At 46.5% G+C, this 20,781-nt stretch overlaps 1 protein-coding gene across 1 annotated transcript in view; it reads right to left on the reverse strand.

Moving 5' to 3' along the window:
• Positions 1 to 19,634, reverse strand: part of ADAM12 (ADAM metallopeptidase domain 12) — a 175,803-nt gene extending 156,169 nt beyond the window's left edge. The window contains 2 exon segments of the mRNA XM_040071649.1: positions 2,787 to 2,920; positions 19,428 to 19,634. Coding sequence (XP_039927583.1) covers positions 2,787 to 2,920; positions 19,428 to 19,551 — 258 coding nt within the window. The 5' untranslated portion in view covers positions 19,552 to 19,634.
• Between the last annotated feature and the right edge of the window lie 1,147 nt (positions 19,635 to 20,781).

Raw genomic sequence — 20,781 nt, forward strand, 5'->3', positions numbered from 1 at the left:
AAAAAATCACTGAAAGAATGGGTAAGAATTGGATCAGACTTCCCCAGGGCAGTGTGGGAGTCTCCATCCCTGGAAGTCTTAAAGAAATGACTGGATATGGCACTCAGAGCTGGGCTTTAATTGATAAGGTGGTGCCCCAAGGTTGGACTCGATGACCTTGGGGGTATTTTCCAGCCTAAAGGATTTCATGATTCTACAAGAAGTGCTGGCATCAGCACAGGCATCTTTTAAAAAGGAAAAAAGCACGAACATTTATGGAATGGTGCCACCATGAAATCCTGGCTTTGGTTTCATAGAGCTTTGACTCAAGTTGAGGAAGGTGAAGAGAAAAATTGACCAGTAAATTATCAGTTCTCTCCAGACACAAAACACTTAATCTACACTTAGGAAACCCCAAATTCTTTAAATGCAATTTAATTACGTGTCTGAATCTAAAAACTGGGGTATGCCTCTCGCTAATTTAAACTTTCACAGGAAGCACCTAAATCGCGAGATGTCCTTGAAAAAGCACATCCCAAGTGTATTAGAGTAAAATCTGCTTAGAGGTGAGCAATTTTTCTTCTTTTTTCTCCCCTCAGTAAATGGAATTTTCTCGCTGCTGCTGAGCAGTTCTGTGTGTTTGTGCCATTAGACACTGTGAATTATCTCACATTTTTCGCACAGTGTAGTCGGCGGCCCTCAACGAGAAAGTCATTAGCTTAATAATCATTCCTGACAGATTCCAAGTGAGAGATTCCAACAGACACTGCAGCAGCTCCTGGGGTAAATAAAAGGACAGTTTTATCTCCAAGATGGGAGAGAAGGCTGCGCTAAATGATGAGTGTGCTTTCCCAGGAACTAATTGTTAAGCAGGAGTATTTACAGTTAAAGGATTGGGGAACGGGGCCATCATTGCCAGGCAATTATCTGTACACAAATAACTTTAATCCTTTGGCATTTTTATAGCCACTCCATTATTTGTTTTACCATATATCCTATTGCAATACCATTCCCCTCTTACAAGTACATACTTTTTTTGACTTCGTATACGATTAAAATAAAAGAGAAGAACACTTTGAAATAAGCTGAAGAACAATAGATCCCATTTAGCCATCAAATACAGCAGTGTTTAACTTCTGTGCTTTTGATCAATATTTATGTGACAAGCTATTCATTACTCTTCTCCTCTACCACTGACGCTGTTGTTCTTCCCACAGCTCGATGTGCACTTTTTGTGTATTTAATTTATAAGTTTCCATGGAAAAGAAGTATTCAAAGGGGGGGAAAAAAAAAGAAAAAAAAGTGCTGATACAGCACGTGGATCTTTCTACCAAGCCACAAATCTTCCCTAGTGATCATCTTAAACTGAAAAGTAATTCTGGGAAACAAATTAACGACATAAATCACATTATCATTACTCACAGAAAGATACCCGGTTGTAACTCTCTCAGAGAGCTCCAGTGAGTAGCTAAAAGGTCTCTCTCTATATGGAGAATGCCTGTTTCTAATTAAATGAGCTAAAAATAGAGTTGCACATACATCTAGGACCAAGCCATCTGCGTTATCTCTCCAAGATAAGCCATTCTACACCCACTCCGATATCCCTTTCATCACTGCACAGATTCAGAACTGGGCCTGGCCCTTCTTTCCTATTTAGGAAGGGACAGAGGAAAAGAAGGGAAAAAATTTAATCCAGACAAGCTTTTTTTGAAAGGCAGAGCCCTTGTTTGGAAATATCTTCTCACACCTACTTGTGTCAATCAGCAACGTGATCCAAAGCCATGTCCTGCAAGCAGTGGCAGTAGTCATGCAGGATTTCTCCACGGAACACTTTCCCAATCCAGCAAGGAAAGCTGTTTCTAATTGGCTCTCTGGGCATTTTTTTGCACTGTTTTTGTGGGTTTTGCTAGTTTGTTGTTGGTTTTTTTTTTTTTCCTCCTTTTATTTTAACTATTTAAAAGCTTTGCTTTTCCCCCTCCTCATCCAGGTAATTAAAGGAACGACATTAAAAGTGAGGGGGAATCAAACTGGACCTGAGATAAAAGGCTGGGTAAGAGATTCCCATGACATGTTTGGTGATAATAAACAACAAACTATCTCCATACCTCAAGGAGGAGACAAAACCCAGCCTTTTTTTTTTTTTTTTTTTTTTTTTTTTAAACCCAAAAAGCAGTTTCCTATATTGTTTACAAATGTCTGAGAGGAAAAAAGGAGGGAAGCTTATCAGGGCCTGTCAGGAGGGGGAAACAATTTCTGCTTGCTCAGAGGCAGTGGCAGATCCTTCCCTTGTTAGGCAAAGGGAATGCAGAGTGTGAAGGGAGAGTCACCCTCACTCCCAGCACAGCACAGGGGATGGAATTTGGGGTCTCCCATGGGATAAGTAAGTCCAGATAATGCCTCAGGCTGCAGCCAGCACAGCAACATTACTTACACACTGGTCCCTAAATTTCTTGCTGTCAGAGCGTATTTACTCAAACAAAACTGTTTGGCGTGCTCGCCCCTCCCTCGGTTTTGGTTTTGCTGTTGTATGATAGAATCTCAGTCAATGAAATTATGGTTATTTCACTTTAAACTTTCATTTCTGCCATCAGGAAGAAGAATGCATCTCTGCAGGAAAAAAGACATTCATTTCAACCAAAAGCCTTATCCATTACTTAAATTAAATAAGCAACAATTTTAGATATGTGGCAACAACAATATAAAAACACTCTTATAACCTGTAGGATGAAAGTGCATTAGAATTCTCCCTGCAGCCTTTAGATTGCTGCACACCTCAGAATGAACAAATAGGCAAAATGAAGACTAACCTTTGAATAAATGCCATCCACTGGTCTCCACTGCTCTCCATTCAAAAGGAGGGGAATTGTTATCTCATAATCTTTGGACTGGTCCTTTGACATCGGCAGCCTCGGGGACTCCACTTTGCTGTCCACATTCTCACCTAAGGACAGGGAGAAGTGCTTCAGGTTAGCTGGGAAGGGCATCTGACAAGGTGAACCTTGTTATTGAAGGGACTTGGCAGCACATTTCAAGAGGGAATAATTCAGAAAAAGGATTAAACATGAAACCACTGTGGGCTCGGGATGTCAGTGTCAAAACCCACACAAATTTCAGAGAGAGCTGGGGTTGGGGGGAGAGTTGGAGGGGGATTTGATGGTGGCAGCAGAAGACAAAGACTGCACATTAAGAGTAGAGATATCAGGATGCAAGGATATCATCATGGAGGATGCACATTAGAGGGGAAAAAAAAAAAAAGCCTGGAATAGAAAGAGAATATAAACTCTCATTGAAATAACATTCTACTCCTACACAGGCAAATGACTTCAATTCATACCACCAGGTCAAAAAGCTGTTTGCATGCAGCATTTATCAAGTGTTTTTCCTCTCCCTAAGCATATTAATGGCACTGTGCTTGTCAAGGCAGAGCCCTAAAAACCAGTATCAGGACAAGAGCTGGAAAAATAACTGAGAATAAATCAAAGAGAAGACAGGGATGGCTTCCAGGTGCCACAGGATAGTCGAAACTCTGGTGGGGTCTGCCACACTCTCTGCGCTCCCCTAATGCTCTCAGAGCATGAAGAGTCATATTCTGAGCAGAATAAACCCCATTTAGTCACTGCTAGAATTAGCTTAAAAGCATCTGTGCTGTCATTATGGCTAGGCCAATGTGAGCAGAAATAAAGTCAGGTGCTTTTCAACATGCTTTAAAAAATACAACACTTTACCTAACACACACACATACACCAAAAAAAAACCAAAAAAACCCAACAAACAAACAAACCAACAAAAACTCACAAGAGAAAAAGATAAAATATATTGGAGATAGGAAAGTTGTTTGTCACAGAGTCCTTACACCCTTTAACGCAGCCCAGGCGACAGAGGGCTGGCAGGACACAGTGTCAGCCCTTAGAAGAGATGATCCAAACCTGGCCCAAGATTTGCTTCTCCCCTGGGGAGGCACATGAGACACCATCTCATCAGCACGGGAGGGTCCAGACAGAACCTCCAACCCTTTATTCTCATTATCAGGCAGGAAGCTCCCTGCTCAGAACAGGAATTTATGAAGCATATCTCAGCAAAATGAGAAAAGTTTGGCTCCAGCCCTGCTCTCCTTTCTCCTTGGCTCGCTAGAGCAATCTCAACTGCACCAATTAAATGACTCAGGCCCTTCCATTATTTTGTGGGATTTGCACTCTGAAAGTGTCATGAGATCTAAGTTTTCAGAACCCCTTGGAGGATCCTTATCCTCCCTTGGATGCGTTGTCTGCACGGCTTCCACGTAGTCTGACACCGTGCAGCTGCCATGGTGATACCAGGAAACATCAAAGTCTCTCTGACACTCCTCCTTGCGCCTTTCCTGATCACCCTGCAAAGCATGACCTTCACAGCATTACCCAAAACAGCAGAAAAAAGGAAAGGGATCAGCATTTGTGCTCAGATGTGTTATTCCTAAACAGACAGCCTGGTCTGGAAGTGCAGCAGCTATAAAAATATAATGGGGAAAAGGAGGAAAATCCACACAAAGCGTAGTTCAGTCTGGCCACTCCTACGCCTCTTCCATCCCAATGAAGTGATGGTGGTGGAGCACAGCAAAGCAAGGTTACAATGAGCGAATTTAATCTTCCACACGTGCTTATTTATCTGCTGAAAACGCTCCTTGGGCAGAAGTGTTGATAGTCTGGAGACAGACATCAAGACAGGTTTATAGGCAGCAGTTATATCTTTATTGGAGAAGATAATTTATTTGGGGGGAAACAAAGCAGACAAGCTCCGGGGTTTGCAAACTCTTCTGAAGCCACAGCATTTAAAAAACACGAGATCGATTTCTGTCTAGCTGCTCTCCCTGAGCCAGATACTTGGCCGCTTATCTGAATGTTGTTATTTAAATTATTGGGTGTGATAAAAATCACAGCTTCCTGCGGAAGGCAGAGGAAGCACTGCAGCCCAATTTTGGGCCTCATTCTGGAGAGAATTTGGGCACGTGCATCGTGCACTTGCTTAACTCCCAGCTGCCCTGAGTGTGATAAAAGCACAGTACGGTGTCTTTTGTAGCTCAGATAATGTTTTTCTCCTGAAATTTCATTATATTTATGGACTGGGTATATTTTTGAAAGACTGCAAAATAAAGAAACCTGTACAGCTGATAAATAAACTCTAAGCAAGCCTTTAAATTTAAAAAAATAAAGTATGGGGAATATAAACAGGTAAATCCTTTAAATAGGTTTCTGCAGCTTGATTGCAAAGCTCTGAAGAACACAGGACAGAAAATAAGGGATCATGAAGAGTAACTCACACTTATGTTGAGCAGAAGAGATCTGAAAGGCAATGGGACACAGACATGGGGAGAGGAGTATTCTAAATCAGGAGGGAAAAAACCCACAAAAAATGCAAGGAGAGAGTCAGGGCAAAAAAATAAAGCAGGAATAGTGCAGGAAACTTGGAAAAAAATGGGAAAAACCCAGGTGGGTACAAAGGTTGGATGGTTCCTGGCAACCTTGGAGAGCCTTTTACCTGCACGGCCCTCACCTCAGCTGGAGACACCGAGGAATTTATCCCAGTCAGGGATACTTCACACCTTGCACAACATCTGAACAAAACACATCCCCAGCTTTCTTCTGGTGATGCCTTAAGTTTTATCTTTGCTGTATTTCAGGTTCTGTGCTGCCCAGGGTGCAGCTCTGAGCTCACACTCAGGGTCACTCAGCTCTCTGCACACAGCAGGGACACAAAACAAATCCTGTTCCTGCTGCACACCAAGGACAACTTTCAGCCCAAAAGCACAAACAAGGGTGGCTGGAGGGAGGAACAAGAAGGATGGGACCTCACAGCCTGGAGCTGGAATTGGACAATTAAACCCCAATGTGCAAATGGACCAAAACTGATCAAAGTGTGAGACCTCATGACCTTTTGTCCATTTTGTGACCATTTTGGGTCCACTTTGTGACCATTTTGGGTCCACCTTGGGTGTACCCCTGGCCAGGCTCTCGTCCTGCCCAAGGAGTATCCTAAAGGCCTTTCAATAAATATCTCCTTTACTCTCTGCTCTGCCCAGTCTCTGTTCCAGGTCAGCCTTCCCGAGGCATCACTGGGATCCCATCTCCGAGCACAAACCCAGCCCTGCCGAGGAGCATCCCGGGGGCACCAGGAGGGATGTGCCCGGGGAGCTGTGCTCAGGAAGGGCTCCCATCACCCCAAACACAGCCCCCAGCTCCCAGAGCCGCAGTTCCTCACGCACTCAGACGTGCTGGTATTTCCTCCCTGCCACTCCTGCATCTCCCTTCCCCATTTTCTGGAGGATTTCTTTGAAGCTGAACCATTAGAGTTGTTTGTGTTCCATTAATAATGAGGCCTCTTCTCTACAGGGACTCTTGGTACTACAGCAGTATAAATAGGGTAATAATTGAAATCAGAGAATTGAAATTTCGGTAACGTGTCGTGAGAGGAGAAGAAAATCAGGCCATCTGCAATACCAGAAAGTTATATTAGACCCAGGTTTCCTATCTTTTGTGTCACATGCACCTCCTTACTCACCTACTTATTTTCCATTTCAGTGAAATTCTGTCCAGCTCTTCCTGACGCAAGCTCATCTCCCACTTTTTCACAGGAAAAACTTCACAGTTGTGTCTGTTTTCTATTTTCAGCCTGCACTGAAGGTAATGCTTTTGATCCACAAGCAGCCCACAAGCTGATGCAGCGCCCTTTATTCTTCCCCCCCCAGTAATATAAAAGCTACTTTGTACAAATAGTGAGATGAGTAGATGTTACCTGTCAGTGGCTTTTGTGTGGCTTAAATATTTTTCATCTGCCATGTACTTCTACAACTTTTCTGCTTTGCACACTGTCGTACAAGGGCGTGTTGGCAAAGAAGTTAAGAATGGTTTTCATCTTTTTGCTTTTTATTTCAGCTCCTCCAAGCTCTGTGCAAAATAAACTCCAAGCATGTGATGTGACATCTTTGCTTAGCGGCCACTGCCTCCTGAAAAAACCCAGACACTCTCCAGATTTGCATTTACTTAAAACTAATAAGCTTTTAGTGAGGCAGAGCAATTTATTTGTCCTCATGACAAACAAAGAGGTGAACGTGCCCAATGCTGAGCAGCTCTGGATAAAGTGGGATTAAGTGCAAGGAAAATAGAATATATCCCAGTAAACGCACGCCCCAAGCCTCCTGCCAGCGCTGGTTGTGCCCCCCCAGCACAGAGCAGGACAGGAGTCAGGCCTGGGCTGGTTTATAAACAACATCCATCTCTCACACACAGATTTACAGAAAAGTCAACTGTGATGCTGAGCTTCCTTCCTGCCGGGGACGGGCCCATTCTTGTCCCACACAATAACAGGGACACACAGAATAACAGGGTTCAGAGAATCCCACGATGGGCTGGGTGGGAAGGGACTGACAAATCATCCAGTGCCACCCCTGCCATGGCAGGGACACCTCCCACTGTCCCAGGCTGCTCCAGCCCCAGTGTCCAACCTGGCCTTGGGCACTGCCAGGGATCCAGGGGCAGCCACAGCTGCTCTGGGAATTCCAGCCCAGCTCCTGCCCACTCTCACAGAGAGGAATTTGTTCTCCAAAATCCCATTTAAATCTCTCCACTGTCAGCCTAAAGCCATTCCCTGTGTCCTGTCCCTCCATCCCTTGTCCCCAGCCCCTCTCCAGGTCTCCTGGAGCCCCTTTAGGCACTGGAAGGAGCTCTGAGGTCTCCCCAGAACCCTCTCTTCACCAGGCTGAACAGCCCCAGCTCTCCCAGCCTGTCCTCACAGGAGAGAGGCTCCAGCATTCCATCAGTCACCAGGAACTCAAGGACTTACACAGCCCCAGAGCCAAGGTCCCAGTGATGCTGTGGGATGTCCATTTCCATCCCTGACTGGAGCTCTGTCTCCTCACACTTTCCCCAAACACCGCTCGTGGCCCCCCCTGCACTCACTGCTGAGCCATGAAAACTACAGAAGCGAGGGAATAAAAAAAGGATTAAATTGAATTATCCTTGTGTTACCTCTCCTACTACAAACCGGATCAAAATTCCAAGTCACAGCCTGTCCTCGTTTTCCTCTGCAACAAAACACCCAAAGCACTGGAATAATCTTTGGATTGAAAAGAAGAATGGAACAGAGTAATCTTTCTTCAAACTGAAATCAGCCAAGGGCAGTGCCGCAGGCAATGCCCTGGAAGTCAGGAAGGACATCCTTTATCCATTTCCCACCTCATTTTCATCAGCCTCCTCGGTTTAGGTCTCAGTTTGGGGGATCCATAACCTGGAGGGGTCATTCCTGGCTGTGGAGGATGGATTCACACCTGGATGCATGCAGCACTGGCTCACCCATTGGCACTGGGTCTGGTACTTCCTCAGGCACCCCAGGAGCCTCCAGTGCTGCCTGGGGTCCCAGCAGATGGCACAGAGCTTTATCCCTCCCTCAGGGGCTTTTCTCTCAGCTGGGATGATTCTTCTGTCACCTCCAAACTCAAACCAGAATTTTTTAATCCAAAATTCTCAAGGTTACACACTGAGAGGGGAGGACCAAGCCTTCTCCTTCAAGATGGAGGTGAACTTAGGAACTTTACGAAGGTGTGAAACAGGGCAAGAATTGAGAGCTGCCCACAAACACAGCACCCACAACGAGGCAAGAGAAGGGTTTTACCACAGTTCAGTGAGAAAATATATAAGGATCGGTCTGTATATTTGTCAGCAACCTTCACTCAAGAGTCCTCCTGATATCCAATGCTCAGAGGTGGGATGTGACTGCACAGAGAAGGACAGGAATATTACAAAGAGCCCAATAACTTGCAGGCTGCAGCAAGGGGCTGTAACCCAGGAGGGTTCTACCTTTGGGATCATTAATGTTTCTGCTCTAACCATTGCTCCCCAAAGCGGGCAACACCAGAATGACCCCACAAGGTTTTTGGGATAACACTGATAATGCTGCACCAAAAGAGGTGTTTCGAGGGAATACCAGAGATCCAAGTCAATCCTGAGAGCTGGGGAGAGAAGCACATCTGGAATGCTGAGGGCATTTCTCCTCACCTGCATTCACAAAAGATGAATTGAGCCTGGAGCTGGTGGCTTGGAAAGGCTGCCAGGGAGAGCAGGGGAGTGGAAAGACAATTACAAGAAGGGAACTAAAAGAATTATTTTACATAATCTAGAAAACCAAAGGTGACAGGACCCGTGATTGTCCCTTAGCTTCCTAAGCCTCTCAGTATTTATCTCGCCAGTGCTGTGTATTTATAGATGGCAGGAGCACAAAGTGCCTATACATAAAGTGAGACAGGATTCCAATATTGAATTGCACAGAGGATCACATCCAGCTCTTGTCCATCAAGGAAAACAAAAAGAAAAGAAAAGCCAACTTGCTTGAAATGGAAATTGCCAACATTAGGGGTCAAATTATATCATGGCAAAAAAAAAGTGTCAATTATCCAACTATGTGGCCAAGGCCTGGGGATTCCAGTCCTCTATTTCACTCCATCCTCCAGCAAAAAGCCAAACCCAAGTTAAACATTATCCAAGCACAGGCCTTGCTGAAACCACCTTCTGAAATGGTGCCTGTTCTGCCTGAGACAGGAAAAACAAATTGGTACTTAATAAAATCACAGACTTGCAGAAAGGTTTGGGTTGGAAGGGACCACAAGCTCATCCCATTCCATCCCTGCCATGGACAGGGAACCTTCCCCTGTCCCAGGCTGCTCCAACCTGGCCTTGGACACTCCCAGGGATGGGAATCCACAACCTCCCTAATACAGAAAAAAAGAAAAAAAAAAAAAAAAATATATATATATATAAAATTCTATTTCATAATAAATGTAAAAATGCTAGAAAATAAACCAGTACCAGATTTCCAGCGCATAATGGTTAAACAAAGCCAGCCCTGCAACTTGCATGGGGTCAAATTTTTCAAAAGTCAAAAGCTTAAATTTTTCATCAACCACCAGCTGAGGACACAGAGACCCTCTCAAAAGAAAGGACAAAAACCACCACGTTGATAAGGTGCTTCCCATTATCCCACTTCCAGCACTTCCACAGCTTCATAAAAGGCAGCCCAGCACCAGACTCTGCCCTCCTCTATTTATAAGCTCTAGAGCCTGGGCAAGATTCAACTGTGCATACGTAAAACTCTTGTCTCTTGCAGTAAAAGTTTTTATTAGCTCAAAATCGTGAATTATTTTCCCAGCTAGCCTTTGCTCCTCTAAGCAGTACCTTGATTCTTCCTACAAAACCCAGGAAAATTAGTCCTTTAATGGCCTGCTTGGAAAACAAGTCACAAAAAAAAAAACCCCCGAGGGAAAAACTAAACACAAAGTTTTACTTGTTTTCTCCCTTCTCCCAGATTCCCAAACCCAAGACCTCAGGCATTTAAGCACAAGTAACCCTTGGAAGGCAACTAATTCCATGGATCTTCTTGAATTCTGCCTTTTTTTCACACTGCAAAATTGCTACTCGTGTACACACATTTTTCAAACACGAGAAGTCAGCAAAGGTCTTTGACGAGCCTTTGAGGAGAGGCAGCAGCAAGAGGACTCCATGCATTTCTGAATTTAATTTTCTGTTCTTCTGGCTCCTAATGGAAAAAGATCCTGCCTCCAGCTTGATGGGTTTGTAAAGATGAAACTCTGCAGCATCACCAGTGATCCAGACCAGGCAGCTCCGGGATGAGGAATGGAGATTCCCTGATCCCCATTAACTGAACAGCATTAAAAACACGGCTTTCGATATTTGGGGTTTACAACTCTCAGATCTACCTCCTGTCATCACTTCCTCGTGCACACTTACTCCTTTCCTGAATCTGATTCTGCTGATGAAATAATCAGCGACAGGGAACGGCCCTCTCAGCCCTCCCCCATGAAATCCCATAAACTGCCTGGAATATATCATGTGTTCAACATTTTGCTGTGGACACGGCAGGGAAAGCTGAAATTGGAAGGTGACTTGCTGCTCTCCTCCCCAAACTCTCTGCGGTCAATGTCACTGCCCCACCAGCTGAACAAACTGATGACACAGAGAAAGAGAAAAAAAATCGACAAGGAGGGGACAAGAAAAGAAAAACCTAAATGTTCCTTGTGGGACATACCCCCTAAGCAGTTGGATCATCTTAATCTTCAAGCTTCTGTAATACAACTGTTGGAAGGCTCCAAGTCTGAGCACAATAAAGTGCTTTATTCAGGGAACCATATGACTCCATCAGTCATTCAAGCACATGTTTGGCACAGATTGAAAGTGAAAAGCATAGCTAAGGCAAATATTTCAAAACTGAACTTGTCTTCCTAACACACATGGTTTATATATTGGTGTAATATCTATATAACTTTTCAGTTCTCATCTAGAGTAATGTCATGGCTGAAGTACAAAATGATGTCTCTGCACCAGGCGTTTCTCGGCAGACAACATATGCCAAAAAGCCATTTACTAGAAAATTAAAAGGGAGCTATCACACTTGACAGGTCTTTAAAAAAAAAAAAAAAAACCCTGCAAAAAAAACCCCAAACAAACAAAAAACAAAACAAAACAAAACAAACCCACTCCTGTAAAAATAGCTTTGTTCCTTCTAATTCCTGAAAATCTATTTCTCCAATCAGGATGCTGCACCATCCCTCATTGGAGAGCTGTGCTGCAACAAATCCGGGCCGGGCGGATCCTCCCTCCTCGAGTGCCCGAGATGCGTCCCCTCTGTTTGCAGATGAAACATTGCTCATCACAGAGAGCAACTCCTGCTGATGCAAATGCCATTAAAGCAATCTGGGCAGAGCACAGTGTGATTAAAGCATAAGTAATGGCAGAAGGGTTTGGGCCCTCGTTATACAAAATACATATTGAAATGCAGTCGAGGAGAGAAGCCAGGATATCTCAATATCTCTGTTCTCCAGAACAAAACGTGACAAGTGGAGTTGGGAGAACAACATTTGCCATTGACTGCAGGAGGGGGCAGGGAGCCTGCAGAACGTTTCAAATAGCCCAAACCCAGCTTTATGATGTGTACAGAATATACACAGGGATATATTTGGGAAACAGCTGTCCAGCCTCATTTGGGATGCTGTTATGTTTGACTGAGGAATTACTATTCAGGACCAGTCCAAAGACAGAGTTGTTTGGGGGGTTTTTTGTGGTTTTTTTTTCCTAGAAGAGAACATTTCGAAATATAGAGAAATAAAGCAGTGAAGCTCTGAAGGAAAGGGCATTTCAGCACAGTGGGTCATGGGGCTGGATCGAGAGGCTCCCCCATGGAAGAGCTCAGGGCTTGGAGTTCACAGAAGAGGTCAAGTCAGAAATGCAAGATTCCAACCCAAAGGAGCTTTGGAAAGTCCATGGCACAACAGCTTAGGAGAACTTCTGTCCTCCTGCTGCAAATCCTGTTTTCAGCTGCTTCTTTTCCAAGCCCTGATCCACACCATATCAATTGGCCCAGCCACTTCCTCTTGGAAAAACAGGCAGACACGGCTAAAAACGGATGAAAATCCTCAAGGGTTGCACGGTGCCTTTCCCACAGGTATTTCCAGGATGCCAGAGTGAAGGATGTCCCATCTCAACTCAGCCCAGGTGCTACTGGGACACACCTGCTTGTTCCTAAATTGCTGCTTCTTCCCCAAGGAATCCCACAGATCCTTGTTTTGATTGTGAACTCAGCCTTGCACCCTTCTGCAGCAGCAGCACCTACCAAAAGCACTTACTGAGGCAGAGAAGTAATAACCTGTGCTTTACAAGCACACGGAGTCCGCTCAGCTCCAAGGGCAGAGAACAAGGTACTAAATATATCTTCACTTTTCAGCAATGAGTCCACATAATTATGTGAAAATCCAGGTCCAGTGCTCGTCTCCAACTCCTCCCCTCCAAAGCCTCATGAAAGGCTACTTCCACCGAGCGAAGTTCAAATTACTCTCCAAAACACAATTTCCTCTTGGTCTTTCAAAAGGTACGGTGCAATCCCTCTCTGCAATGATCTACTGACCCGCCTCGGCGATGTTCCTCCCCGTGTCCAACCAGCAGGGAAAAGCACCGGCGAGTGGGAGTGGGAGTGGGAGCTGTGCCCGTCACAGGCACACAAATCGTCCCTTCACATTTCTCTGGGAAGCACAGCTGAGGCGAGCAGGCACAGGATGTGATTTGCAGGAAGCCTGGAAAAGGAGCTGCTGGGCTGAGGAGTTGATGTCCACCAGGGGTTTCTGTTTGTGCGGGGAATACCTGGATCCTCACATCACACAGCAGCGGGGAGAGGAACATGAACTGTTCCTGCACAAGCTGCCACTGAATCTCTCTCCTGGTTTTTAAAACATGAATGAAAAGACAGCTTGGAGGTACTTAATGTTCACCTCCCCTGCCCAGGTTTGCGAGTGTGACCTTGCAGAAAGTGTCACCATAAGCTCCGGGTCGCTCCATGACTCCTGACTTTCACACATTCCTCCAGCAGATGAGCTACAGAAGCAAAGAACATTTATTTTTATGTTCTCTTCAGGGCAGGATATGTCCCTATGTCACAACCACAGCTCTACTCATCTGTTCTACACATCCTCGGGTGCTGCAAAAAGGATATTGAATTCCAGCACCAGGCTGTACAAAGGAGGCAGGTCCACGGAGGAGAAGGAATTCATGCCAAAGAAGGCTCAGGCACAGAAACAAGGAAAATGCAGCATGCAGAGTAAATAGTGCCTTCTTTCTAAAAGAGGAGAGATTTAGATTGGATATCAAGAAGAAATTCCTCTCTGTGAGGGTAGTGAGGAGCTGGGATGGAATTCCCAGAGCAGCTGTGGCTGCCCCTGGATCCCTGGCAGTGCCCAAGGCCAGGTTGGACACTGGGGCTTGGAGCAGCCTGGGACAGTGGGAGGTGTCCCTGCCATGGCAGGGGTGGGAATGGATGGGATTTAAGTTCCCTTCCAACTCAAACCATTCTGGGATTCCTGCAAGTATCCCGTGCTTTCGCCTTGGTATTTACCCAAAGCATGTCTGTGCCTTACTTAGGGAGGAAGAGGTGAAGGAATAAATCCTCATTCTTTGGGGATGCCCACCTCATGCTTCCACACGCACAACCAAATGCAAGAGCAGATTTTAACCTGGAGACCCTTCAATGATCTCCAGTTCTACAAGGAACGTGGGTGAGGTGCTGTGTCCAGAGGGATGTGGGGAATTTACTCCCAACTCTATTATCACGGCGCTCTCAGCGGCAGAATATAAACTTAAATAATATGCACTGAATTATCCTTCTCGTATCTTCTCTCTGTTGAGGTAGCAGAGGATCTCCAGCACAGACCGTCGCTGCACTCAGGCAGTGCTGCTGGATAAAACACTGGCCATGTTCAGCTCCAGGCCTGAACCGGCCCATATGATCCCCTCATTAAATGACCAAGTCCAGATTTTGTCATTTTGTAATTTTTTTTTTTTTTTGCATAGCTATACCAAAACAATCCCACAAATATCGAATTTGTTGAAGTGTGTATCTTAGTATATTCTTTCAGAGGTAAGCAATCACACATGAGGTTTATCTCTCTGCTGCTTTCAGGTTTAGAACACATTTAAAAGATGCAAGAAAAGAGCAAACTTTCACCATTGTCAGAAGAAGGTTTTTCACTTAATGCTCATGATACATACTATTAAACTAAATTTCCAGGGGCTGACACAGTTCCTCTTAAAAAATACCTCAAAAGAAATGAGTTAAAGATCCTTTTGTGCCAAATTCTGCATCCAGCTTTTTTCTGCCTTGATGTGCATTTTCCAGCATGGCTAACAGGCCATGACACATCTCACTTCTTGCCTTATTACATCAGAGATTTGGGACAAGAGAGAATTTGTTCTTCTAATCACTGCTTTTAGCAAGCTGACCTTGTGAAAGGACAATTTCCTGCCTCCAAACTCTTTCTTATCCTAGCTCCAGGTCATGGAAAGCAGCAAACTCACTTGTATGGGGTGTAAAAAAATCAGTGGAACATCCTGAAGGGATTAAACAGATTAATTTCTGATTAGCTGATGCAGTTCAAGTCACTCGATACCAACCTAATCTCAAAATCCTGCACGGACCCTAAAAAGAGAAGGGTCAACACGCTGGAGCAGGGCTCTGCTAAGAACAATCCCTTCCCTTAGTCAGTGGGCTATCAAAAAGATAAAAATTTAATACATTTGAAGCACTTTGCTCTGTGTTAACCAGGAACAAAAGGGATTGAGCTCTTGGACTGCCCTGTGCTATGGAGAATCAACCGCTACCCTCAAACTGTGGGGTTTTAATTTACTTTGTCATCGATCTGCCCTGGAGACTCAGCAGGACCTAGGAGAAGCCTCTGCAGGTGTGATTTAGGCCTGCAGCACTCCAGAATTGTGCAGATGATGTGCTTCTGTCCAGGGAGAAATTTGAGGAGCTGCTTGAAGTGCGAGTACAAAGAGCAGGCAACGGGGAGAGCGAGATCCGGGATGACGTGCAGTAAAACATAAGCGGTTGGTAAGAGGAAGGAGAGTCACCAGAAAAAAAAGGGATTAAATAAAAAAATCCCCTGCAATGTGAACAGCCTGGCATCCCAAGCAGGATGGGATGGTGTGAGACGGAGCTGGGGAGAGCCTGCTGGCCCGGCTGTGTCACCTGACAGCATTCCAGACCCATTTCCAAACACCCTAAAAAGGTCAGCTCCTGGATTCCAGCAGCTCTCACAGCAAAAGGGAAGAGAAACCCACCCCAAGAGCCCAGGCACCCTGACAAGGCAGCTCAGGGCTCACCCCTCGCTCTGCCACAGCCCAAGAGGAGGCTCGGGAACACCAATAAAACAGAGCCCAGCTTTTGGCAGTGTCAGATCTGCTGGGAACAGCAGGGATAAATCTGGCAGCAGGAGGATAGGTGAGGTCTGGGGAAGGCTGCTGGAGGACCAAATAAGCCTTTAGATGAGTTGAGCCTTTTGAGAACAGAATTTCATGATCATGGGAGGTGAGTGAGGGCCTTGGTGGGAATAACAGATAAAGAGACCTCTTCAGTGGGATGAACAGATAAACACAGCCCTGGGCTGCTGCAGTCCCCCACATGCCATCAGAGAAATCCCACTGGGGATCCCAGCAGGATGCAAAACCACCCCAAAACACAGCCTGACAATCGCGAGCTCAAGGATGCTCTTTGTATCTGGATCAGGACCTTCCCAAAAATCCCAAGCAGAGCAAGAGATGAGAGACCCAAGGAAACACCAGGGAAGAGCCTGTCAGCTCCCCAGCGAGCTGGGGGTCAAGGATGCAAACACTGCTGAAGGGTGGGAATCAAATTCCTCTGCTGGGGGATTTTGGCATGGCTCTCTGGAGCCCCATGGGCAGGGACAGCTCACGCCAGGCTGTCTGCAGGGGACCTGAGGGGGATAATCAGCAGACAAGGAGGTGATTACACACACAGACACCAGAAATATCTGCCACAAATGCCGGAGCAGTTTGAGAGAAGACGGGATTTATAATTGAGCTCAAAAACACAGAGGGCGATGGAGAAATCAGGTTTAGAGCACAAGACAAGATTTCTTCTCCTGCAATTTATTTCCATTAAACCCAAGGAAGCTGCAATCAGTAGCAAATTAAAATCAGGGCAGAAGTGATTTTAACTGAAGGTGAAGACTTTTGGGTTGCAGTTTTAGGATTTGCATTTTTTCATGCCCAGAGAAGCTGTGGAAATGTCCAAGGCCAGGCTGGACAGGGCTTGGAGCCACCTGGGACAGTGGGAGGTGTCCCTGCCCATGGCAGGGGGTGGAACAAGATGGTTTGTAAGGTCACTTCCAACCCAAACCCATTCTATGAGTCATTTTTTTTCCTGCTGTTTTCCCAGCTAACACACAATATTTAAAAGGAATTTAAAAGTTTGTGCACACACACGCTCTCTAATTTGTATTTTCCCCATCCATAGCATCACTTTGTCTGCCCTGCAGAAACAGGACGGCATTGACCACAAAAACCTTGTACAGGTGTAGATTTTAAGGTATTTGGCTGAGAATGTAAGATCAGATCTGATCCTACTTTTATATCCTTCTCCACAAGGACAACAAAGTTAATTTGGCCTGGTTGAGTTTTCCTTTTCGTCCATGAGGTCCTTTAAGCAGAAACCCAGCACAAGACTGAAATCAAAAAGGGCAATTGTAAAACCACAAAAAAATGGAAAGAAAACATCCTAAAAGCAAGCAACAAAGCTATTTTAAGTTGTCTAGCCCACAACCTGGTAATTTCTGTTTAATACCAGACCTCTCCACACAGGCATTATTGCCACACATTTCAAACCCAGTTCTCAAAGGCATATCGGAACTCCAACTTGCCTTAAGCATGAGTTCATGTAAAAATTCTGACGTCCTGGCAGCATTTGGATGTCCTGCAGGGCTCCAGAATGCCCAGCGAGACCCGTGCCAACCCAGCCAAGAGCACTGGATGCCACTGGGAGCGTGGAAAGGCGCGGCTGGAACTTTCAGCACCTCCGCCACCGAGAAAGCAGCACGAGCTCTGGCTGGGCTAAAGCTGCGCTCTGCTTCCAGAGGAAAAGGTGGAATTAAGGCAGGGGACGCTCACTGAATATTCCGGATGGACAAGAGCAAATTACAGAGGTGGTGCAGAAAGAAGAGGAGCAGGAAGATACAGGAGGGCAAATCCAAGGGCCAGCAACCACCACAGTTGCCCAAATGTACACATCTAGAGACACCAGAGAGATGAGCAGCTGACACAAACTTCACACAGAGCTTAAATCATCAGTGTGAGCGTAACCTCAGAGCTTCAGCTTGGCTCTGAGGGAATTCTGAGCCACGAGAAACCGGATTTCCACCCCCTCTTCCCATTCTGCTCGCTCATCTGTGCGCTAGAGCCAAGTCACCCACAGTTCGCCCTCTCAGTATTGTAGGGACAAACACTTTGAAGCATTTCTCCTCAAATCTTCCCAACTGCAAGTGGACTCCCAAACCGTGGAGGGGTGGCCAGCCACAGTGGGTCCCACACTTAGAGGAGGGACCCATCCTCACAACCCTCCCTTGCCCCACCAAAAGACCAAAAGAACAGGCACAGGACACCTATTTCTCTTCATCTGCCAGGGAATTTCTGCAGCCTTTACCCCACACCCGCTGATTTGGTGCAAATACAAGTGTTGGCAAAAAGAAAACAAGACCCCCCCCCTTCCCAAAAGGCAAAGCTGCAACTCCTGTTAATCCACTAAGATAAATTCCAGGCGCTCGATCAAAGGCAACACCCTGTCCTTTCCCCCTCCGGGATTTCCATGCGCTAAAGTATCTCCCCATCTTTTCTCTCAGCGAGTTCAAGAGCCAAAGTACCAGTGAAAGCAGCCGTCAATGAGTTTGGAGATAAGCAAATATTTACAAAGCTTCAAGTTACACCGGAGGAGGGAAAAAAAAAAAAAAAAAAAAAAAAAGACCAAAAAGACCAAAAACGTGAGTTTGTAGTAACAGGCAGGGACACAGACACCCCTCGGTGCTGTTAAATGCATTCACATTCATATCTCTTTTCCTCTCTCACACAAAACGCGCTGACAGCCGCTGCTTAACGAAGAGGAGAAGAGCTGGGCGCTCCGAGGATCCCAGAATAAACCCCAAACTTGCTGTAGGGAGAGACAATCCCTTTCTGGGCTGTTCCCCATCCGTAACACGGCCAGCACAGCGCTCCACAGCTGAATCCTCGCTCCCCGCCTGGAGCTCACTTTGAATGAACACAGCGGCGGCGAGGAAACTTTTCCCCAGCCAGGACGCTTTTACCATCACTATTTGGTTTTTCCGCGCAATTTTTCCCAGCTGGAAACAGAGCCCAAACTCTGAGAAGACTCCCAGACCCTTGAATTCAGCCCCGGGGGCTGTTTGGAGGGGATGCGTGGGAGAAAGAATTTCCAAACCCTCCCCCCGCTTTTCCCCGGGACCCTGCAGGGCGCCCCCGGAATACAGACAAAAGGGGGATCCCCGGGATCAGCTCCGGTCCAGGGGGACGGGGGTGCAGAGGAGGGTCCAGCAAGTTTGGGGGTGCCGGGGGATGGGACCCGGCGGATTTGGGGGTGCCGGAGAATGGGACCCGGCGGGGTTTGGGGGTGTAGAGAAAGCACCAGCAGGTTTGGGAGTGCCAGGGGATGGGACCCGGATTTGGGGGTGCCGGGGAATGGGACCCCACGATGATGGGGGTGCAGAGAAAGCACCAGCAGGTTTGGGGGTGCCAGGGGATGGGACCCCAAGGGGATGGGGGCGCCGGGGAATGGGACCAGCAGGTTTGGGGGTGCCGGGGAATGGGACCCGGCGGGTTTGGGGGTGCCGGGGGGCCGCACAGCGGAGTTTTCCCGGGAAATCTCCGCGGAGCCGCGCAGAGGAGCGGGGGTTCCGCAGCTCCGCGTGTTCCCGGCCGGGACCTCCCGCTCCGCGCCCGCAGCGGAGCAGGGGGAGCGGCGCTCTAAAAATCCATCTCCCTGCTCCTCGCCCGCCTCAAACGGAGAGCGAGGCTCGGGATCCTCTGGGGGAAAGCCCCGGGGGGCTGTGTGTGACTTACCGCGGGGCTGTGCCGAGAGGAGCCGGCCCGGGCCCAGCAGCAGCAGCAGCAGCAGCGCGGGGAGCCGGGCCGGGGGCAGCGCACGGGGGGAGCGCGGCTGCGCTGCCTGGAGGCGCTTTGACATCGCAGCCCAGACTGAGGGAGACAAACTTTCATCAGCTGGGGCTGGAGAGCAGCCCCATAATATACAGTTACCGAGAGGAGCGAGCTGGGACTCAGGATGTGAGAGATTTCCTGCATGCAGTTAACTCCAAAACCCCTCCTGCTCCTGCCTCAGCTGCTGATGAGCTGGGCTCGGCTGCTTAGGGGGAAAAAAAAAAAAAAATTAAACAACAAACCAGTTTGTTTGGGGTTTTTTTTCCTTCTTTTTCTTTTCTCTTCTTTATTTTTTTCCCCCTCCTTATTTAAATAGGTTTGTGTCGGCTATTTCACATGTTGTTGTTGTTGTTGTTGTTTTGGCAAGGACCAAAGCTAATCCTGTGCCCCTGGCACATCTGAGCCCCGCGACCACCCCTCCGCAGGGTCCCAGCTCCTGGGGGCTCCGGAGTCCCCCCTCCCATCCCTGCTCCCGGAGTTTTCCCATTTTTATAAATATAAATACAAATATAAATATATATATATATATTTTTTTTTAAAAAATTTTTTTTTTTACTCCACACACAAGCCTGCCTGCCGCCTCTGGAAAGTCATCTGTGTACGTTAGAGCTCAGGGGTTATTTATTGGTTTCATAATTATTTCAGAGCTGTTTCTGGTGTTGTTTCTTATTTTATATTGTGGGGTGGGGTTTTGTGGGGGGGGTTTTTTTTTTTTTTTTTTTTTTTTTTAAAGAAGGGGGGGGGGAAAATAAAACAAACGACAAAACACACCCACAGAGTTGCCAGATGCATTTTTTAAAATCTCCCTCCTTCAAATTATTATTACTGACTGTCTGGGAGAATAACCAAATACAGATTATCTACTCCTCAATGTACCACCAAAACACATGTAGTGCCCACATGTTGCTGTGGAGCAGCAGAAATAAAAGGAATCTAATCCTGTGCAGTTTTTAGCTTTAATTCACTAAGATTCTTCCCAAATCTCACAGTTTGGATGTTGATACTGAATTCTGCAGCTTGGCTCCGTGCTCCTTGTGCATGAAACTGTTGGCAGCAGTGTTCTGAGATGTGTCCGTAGGCCAGCAGGCAGAAGAGCCGTGCAATCCCACTGAAAAATGGTGTCTGGAAGCACAGATTTGGGGCTGTTCTGGAGCAGAGGATGCTGATTATTCCCAGTGGTCCAGACTATACTTTTCACCAGCTCTGAGGATAAATGAGCCAGAAATTCCAGGGGTACAACCTCTGTGGTTCACAAACT

This window comes from Hirundo rustica, chromosome 8 (genome assembly GCF_015227805.2).
Source record: "Hirundo rustica isolate bHirRus1 chromosome 8, bHirRus1.pri.v3, whole genome shotgun sequence".
NCBI lineage: Eukaryota > Metazoa > Chordata > Aves > Passeriformes > Hirundinidae > Hirundo > Hirundo rustica.